The 7,734-nt window shown below is 31.9% G+C and overlaps 1 protein-coding gene across 1 annotated transcript; it reads right to left on the reverse strand.

Moving 5' to 3' along the window:
* Window positions 1–4,933: 4,933 nt before the first annotated feature.
* On the reverse strand, window positions 4,934–7,299 carry LOC105784448 (GTP-binding protein SAR1B). Its single transcript, XM_012610331.2, has 3 exons — window positions 6,984–7,299; window positions 6,517–6,648; window positions 4,934–5,506 (listed from the first exon to the last, which is right to left on the reverse strand). Exons 1-3 carry the CDS (start codon window positions 7,110–7,112, stop codon window positions 5,186–5,188), a joined length of 582 nt encoding a protein of 193 aa, XP_012465785.1. The 5' UTR covers window positions 7,113–7,299; the 3' UTR covers window positions 4,934–5,185.
* Between the last annotated feature and the right edge of the window lie 435 nt (window positions 7,300–7,734).

Here is a 7,734-nt window from a genome sequence, read left to right on the forward strand (position 1 = left end):
CATAATTATTTTAGAAATCAACTCAGAAGAAATCCCAGTTAATCCATCCTTTTGATACCATTGTAGTTAAAGTCAATTCTCAATGAATAACCTCCTCTTTTAACAGTGTCACTACACATCTCAAATAATCTTCGAAAAATATAACTCTTCATCTGGAACTCTCTGTGTTTGCTATCCTGTATTAGGCTCTAACTGAAGCACCATTCAATTTACTTCTAAACTCTTTAGCTCTACCCTTTCAAATTTAATCGATAGAAATCTTGTGAATATTCTATCATATAGTACTTTGAGGATGAGGGGGTAGAGGTGGTAGAGCCATCAAAATTTTTTCACACATATGAAATATATCATTTATTATTAATAAGAATACAGTGAACATTTTCTCTATAATTATTGAATTTTAGCATATTAAGAGTAGCCCTTTAATCGGAGACATGAGTATTGCTTTCAGTTTCATCGGAATTAGCTCAGTTGGAATACATTTCTTATTTATCAAAGGAACAGAATCACATTAAGTTAGGAGACATCACACTGTCACAGGTTATAAAATGACATGTATTTCTAGACTCCATACATGCTACGTCCAGTCTAAGAATCGACTAAACCGTAACTCTGATACCACTAAATGTAACACCTCTAACCCGTCACTTTTGACGAATTAGGGTAATGGAGCATTACTGTACAATACAGAACCCTTAACATCAAAATATAGATCAACATGCAATTTATATATTAATATTTGATAACATAACTTAAATATAGCATAAATACTTTTGCGAGCCTTAAATTGAGCCTAAGGGCTCTAAAAAGAGTTTACTAACAATCAAGGACTTATTCAAAGCAAATAAAAAATTTCAAACAAAACTTAAAAATCTACAAAACAGGGGTCACATGGCCATGTGGCATAGCCCAAGTCATGTAAGCTTTCGAACAATAGGACATACACCCGTGTCCTTGCCCGTGTGTCAAACTGTGTAACATCCGTACTTGAAAATAAGATGACACACGACTGTGTAACAGCCCGTGTCTCAAACCACGTGCTCCAAATTTAGCCTCTAAAGCAAGACAACTCAAGTTCAATACTTGTACACCAAGACATACCTTCTTCCAACACATTCACATAACCTAACACACCTTAAACACACAAAAATATACCATTTTAATCATCCTATAGGTTCTAACCAATGTGTCATTCAAAGGCACCACAATTCATTCAACAAGACCATTCATGAATAAGACTTCAATATCACACTTTAACTATATAACATAGATACATCATGAACAATTACTTTTTAAATTCATACCACCACAAATTACCAAGTTAGCTAGGTATAACCAAATGACCGCATTCAAAAGTGCCTAAACACAAACCAGCCAAACCAAATTACATATATACAAATGGTACCAACAAATCCAAATATACCAAACGGCCTCATTGACATCAAGCCCTATACACTTATACCATATACATTTACAAGCCAAAACACAAAGGCATTAAACATATTCAAATTTGGCACAACTCATAACATTATCAAATTGCCATAGTAACAAACAAGCCCTATACCTGCCAAAACACATATTTCAATTAATCATATCTTTCCTAATTTCAAATACGATGCACAACTATTTACAAAAGATATTAGGGCATACACAAGCTTGGCACAACCCAAAGCATACCAATTTAACATATAACCCTATACATGCCATTTATAACCATTTCAATATATATTCAAAAGTTACCAAAATGGATCAATGGATAGTGTGGTTTTGCTCCAACTTTGATTCCAACCATTCGAGCTTTCTGATGATCTACAAAACAGAGAAAACACATATGTAAGCAACTAGTGCTTAGTAAGCTCATATTAGGAACTTTAACTTACCATATATATTAAATAAAACAACCAAAGATAGTTTCATTTCTTTATTGGCCAAACATCCTTTCCTATGCACAAAAATTCATAAGGTTAGTTGGTGAAATAATGTACTTATAAGATCAACCAAGACATGGCATAAAACATGTGAACATTTCAATTTCACCATCCAACACTTGTACATATATCATGTAACCTCATTCTCTTTACATTATGCATATCACTATAATCCATTTCATTATCTAAAATCATGATTCATTTCATATTTTGTAAACCCATTTAAGCTTTATTTACTGTTCATATCATGGAAAGAATTTCACTATATAAGTCATTCATTCACATAATTCAAATGTTACCTTTTGAATCCAAATACTTACATTACATTTTTTGTATTATCAATAACATAGTTCATTTATATACATACCTTTTCATTTTAACCCTTAGTTGCTCATTGAACCAAATAGAATAACATCGGATAATGGAAATAATATCTTCATTACAACTTACCTGATACAACACACTGGCACGAAGCCTGATAAGCTCAAAGCTTGATATAACACACAGGCACGAAGCCTGCTAGGCACAAAGCCTGATATAATAGTTCAGCATGAAGCCTGCTAGGCACAAAGCCTGCTATGCACAAAGCCTAATATACTACACCACAACATCACGAGTTAACATATTTATAGACATATGAAGCATATAATCACACCAAGGCATTAATATTCATTATCAAACTATACTAGTCAAACATTCAATTCATATTCACACTTACGATACATACCTCACCTGAAACGTGTTACCTAGATAGCAAATTATCGGAGGATGTCATGGTGTCTTTCAACCATGGTTTTATTCATTTCCTGTCGTGTTGTCACAGTGTCTTTCAACTATGGTCTTATTCATTTGATTTGTTATGCTATAGCGTCTTTCAGCTATGGTCTTACTCGATAGAATCGTAATGCCATTACATCTTTCAGCTATAGTCTTACTCGATATAATTGTGATGCCATAACGTCTTTCAGCTATGGTTTTACTCATTTCTGGTATGGTGCCATAGTGTCTTTCAACTATGGTCTTATTTATTTCCGGTATAGTGCCATAGATTCTTTCAACTATGGTCTTAATCATTTTCTTCAAGCCAACGAACTCGATTCATAAATAAACAATTAGATATAAAACAACTGAAATAACAACTAATTGATTTAATCAAGTTAGGAACTTACTTGAACTCATAAACGACTTCTAACATGAACCGACCACTATTCCGTTACTTTGACTTTTCCGCCATTTGTATCCGTTCCAGTTATTTCTTGATCTAATTAAATATTTTTATTCAATTAATCCCATTACATCATTTAAAATAATTAATTCAAACCTAAAACCCTTATCCATGTGATTTTACTAAATTACCCCCATGTTTTAACATTTATGCAATTTAGTCCTAAATCCCAAAAATTCATCAATTATCCACATTTAATCAAAATACCAACCATCCGAATTTCATATAATTTAGAATCAGCCTATATATATTATCATTTCAAAATATTTACATAAAATTTTACTAATTTAACAAATAAGTCCTTAAACTTAAAATCATTAAAATTACTTAACAAAATATGTCTATTTAACAACCAAACTTAACAATCTATATCATAAAACTTCAAAAACATATCAAATTCATCCGTGGCATAATCTATAACATTTAACAACTTTTCAAAATAGTCCCTAAATTAAATAGATTAAACTACAACGATCTCAAAAATATAAAATTTACTAAAAGCAGTGTTCAAAATTATTCACATGCAAGATGAATAGCTTGATCGAAATTTGGAGCTTTAAAAACGGCAATTTCGGTTGATGAGGAAGAAGAATGAAAGTGGAAATATGTTGTTTTGTTATTTCAACTTATTTTATTATTAACTTAATAATATTATAACATATAAAACCTTTAAAATTTTAGACACTAGCCGTCCAACTATATAAAAGTTGTCTAATTATCCTTTAGACCGTCAAACAACTATTAATTATGCATTTTAATTAATAAAAATAATATTAATTAACTTTTGTAACTTTACGATTAAGTCCTTTTTTACTTAATTAACTATCTAGATATTAAAATTTCTTAACCAAATTTTAATATAAACCTAATAACACTCCATAAATATTTAATAAAATGCTTACAGGCTCGGTTTATGGAAACGAAGTCTCGATACCTCATTTTCTAAAACCACTTGACTTTAGGGACATACCACTTGAACCTAATTATTAATTCTAGTAACATAAATTATCAAATCAAAATTTATTATAATGCTATATTGGACTCATAAATATTAAATAATACTATTTACAAACTCACTTGTCAGATTTATGATCCCAAAATCACTGTTTTCGACACCACTAAAAAATAGGTTGTTACAGTAAATTTAATTAAAAAGGTAATATTGATATTACTCCATAGATTTTCAAATCTTGACAATATTGAAAATGTGAGATTATTGTTCCAAAGAAATGTTTGAAATCCAAGCATAGTAATCAAGTTCCAAAATTTTATATTCCCACCGAAAATGAAAGGTTTCCAAACCAAACACCCCTAACTTTTAAATAAGATAAGATAAGATAAAATTAAATTTTAGAAATTAAAAGTAAAAGAATTGAATTTTAAGGTTGTGTTTGGACACCACAAAGTAATTGGACAAAATGTAATTATTAGATTAATAGTTGTACCATCTTGTAATTACAAGAAATTTTAATTCACTAGATATGTTTGACCGATAAAATATAATTACACTAAAATTTTCTATGTCATGTTTGACAAGATAAATTGTAAGAACGTAACTACATAATTAAAAGAAAAAAGACCTATTATTATTTGTATAAAACAACTTTTAAACTTAAATTTTGAAACCGCGTATGCTAATTGGATCTGAGTATGATTGTTGGTAATTAATCACGTAATTATTTTAACACTATAGAACTTAAAAGGGTGTGTTAGTCACATCTGTTCGATGGGTATAGAGTTAAATCACACGAGCAATTATATTAGCAATGACAGTCCCCTCTAAATTAACATCAGAGCCAAAATCATCATTCACAAATAAGTCATCATTACTTGTATGTCGCATTGTCTCGTACAGGGGGAGCTCCTTTATCATTTCAAACAAAATAATAATAATATAATGGAAGGAAAAAGAAGGGGGGGGGGGTTGAAACACCTGCAACAATGATTTCTGAAATTGTTCCATCCAAACTCAATTCTGTATAAAGATATGATTAGGGAAAGAAAGCAAACTCTAAAGTTCCTGTAGATCTACCTACTTAATGTACTGAGAAAGCCACCTGAAACCATCTCCGTAACCCATTTTACGAACAATGCTACACATGAATACCTCAAGGGGTCGAACACTGGAGTCTCCCAAGTTGACTTTACCCTTGCCTGTGGTGAAATTGGTCAGCCCAAGGTGATACCGCAACTCGTCTTCTGAGGCTGCATATGGAATATCAATCTTGTTGCCCAAGATGAGGAATGGGACACTTGCCAATGCTTCATCAGAGAGCAGAGCGTCCAACTCCCTTTTTGACTCCGCAAACCTCTCCTTGTCATAAGAATCCACCAGGAAAACCACTGCATCCACCTACAAACACATTTCATATTGCTTTAGTTATGCTCGGCGTAGAAAGAACAGATAAAACGTTCTGGTAACCATTCTCTCCTTCATAACAAGACACCAGCAATAACAGAGCCTCCGAAATTCTATGTGCAAGAGTGCCCACCCCACCAGAAATAATGCAAGGGAAGATGAATCAGAGTGAGCAAATATTACTAAAGACTAAAGCCAAAATACATGCATACACACACATACACAAAAGTAGAAATTATTCCTGCCACAACTGTAATCTTGATATTGTACTCCAATTGCAGAGTGAAAATGCATTGCCTTTGGTTAGAAGCTATCAAAACAGCTTCCTTCAAAGTTAAAGATGATATTCTTTGCCCCTCATGATCAGATAATCAAAGGAATATTACTACTAAAACCCTCAAATCCCAATTCATGCAACAAACTTTTACCATAGTTGAAACTTGAAAAATGGCCAATGTTGAATATAACTTATCATGAATCTTAAAACATGAAAAAAAAAAAATCAAATAGCAAGAGAAGTGCATAACTTTTTGTAAAAAAAAGGCTAAATACTCAAATTGAGGCCCAACCTTTTAGGGGTTATTTACATAAGAGTTAAAACTTTTTTAAATGGTTATAGAATAGCCAAACCTTTATGAAAATGTTCAAATGAAGATCAAACCTTTCAAAGTGGTCAAATAAAGATAAAATCTTTTTTAATGTACTCCAATGACGACTATTCAAATTTGTATATCATGCCTCAAATTATGTCTTTATTTTTTATTTTCCAAGTAACATCTAATTTAGTTGTCATGATTTATATTCTTAACATATAAGCACTCACCTAATTTTTTCTACAAATGAGGTGAATTGTGTGAAAAACCTTTATTTTAGCACTTTTTTAAATGATTGATTATTGTATAACCATTTAAAAAAGTTTAACGCTTATGTGAGCAACTTGATCTTGAGCGGACCTAACCAAAAATATAATACAATCACAAGGATTTGTGGGAAAAGAAACGTACCTTGGCATAGTAATCTTTCCAAACTCTTCGAGCAATCTGATGGCCTCCCAAATCAAAAGCCTTAAACTTAATTTTCCCAATGCTCAACTCCTCTGATGTAGGATGTTGTGTTGGCTGATGCTGAACTAACCTCTGCCAAATCACATCACCCAAGTCCAATATCCATTATAAACCAACTTTCAATGACCCTATCATTGAACAAAGTATTCAACAATACCCTACCCTTTTTTTTTCCCTTATGTCGATAAATAACAAATGAAAAGCATTCCAGTTAAACGAGTGATCTCTTCCATATACATAAAATAGTAGAACAAGTTTCACGGCCTTCATTGCCTTTTTAACTAAATGTTTATTAGCATTCAATCAGAAATAACAATACAACTTTATTAGAAAATGGTAACAATATTAACATAAATCTAATTCCCAAAATTGTGAAGCAAAACCATCAAATAAAATATGAAAGATACCTCATCTTTGAGCATGTGAAGCAGGGTCGTTTTGCCGGCATTATCAAGCCCCAAAAACAAGATCTTGGCCTCTTTTTGCCATAAACCAAGGGAAGCAAGGATCCCATAGATCCAATCTAGGAAAAACATGGTATAATTCCAGTCTCTTTAAAGAACAGAAGTAAATAAAATTATAGAAAGAGAGTGTGTGAAATGTTTAGTTGGAGAGAGAGAGAGAGAAGGGGGGTGAGGGGGTGAATTTTCGGACCTACCAATCAGGTGTGGTGGTTTGAATCGAGGATCAATGGCTATTTCAATTCTGGATCGTTACCGATAGCTGATTTGTTGGGTTCTCTTTTAATTGGGTTTAAATATATTACTTAATAGAATTATTGAATTCGGATTAGACCGTGGGATCTATAGAAACTCCATCAACAAATATTATTTGGCATTTTATATTTAAGTGTAACATCCATCTATGCCCCATTCTTATTTTGGTTATTTAAATTTACCATTTTCTACATGGTATAATAACAATAATAAATTGTTAGAGGCAGAAAAGGGTATTCTTGTTGGTAAAAATCGAGAATTTGGTGATAAAAGTTATTCGAATAAGAGTGGGAAAGTTCTTAATGAAACATTTCAAGATCGGGGCGATAAATTCAAGACCTCTAGTAATTCTCGTATTTCACACTTGGATTCCATGAATTATATGGTTGAGCTTATTAATCTTCAAATTGATACTATTGGTGATTCGGACGCTTTTAAAAGG

The sequence above is a fragment of the Gossypium raimondii genome, chromosome 13 (assembly GCF_025698545.1).
Source record: "Gossypium raimondii isolate GPD5lz chromosome 13, ASM2569854v1, whole genome shotgun sequence".
Lineage (NCBI taxonomy): Eukaryota > Viridiplantae > Streptophyta > Magnoliopsida > Malvales > Malvaceae > Gossypium > Gossypium raimondii.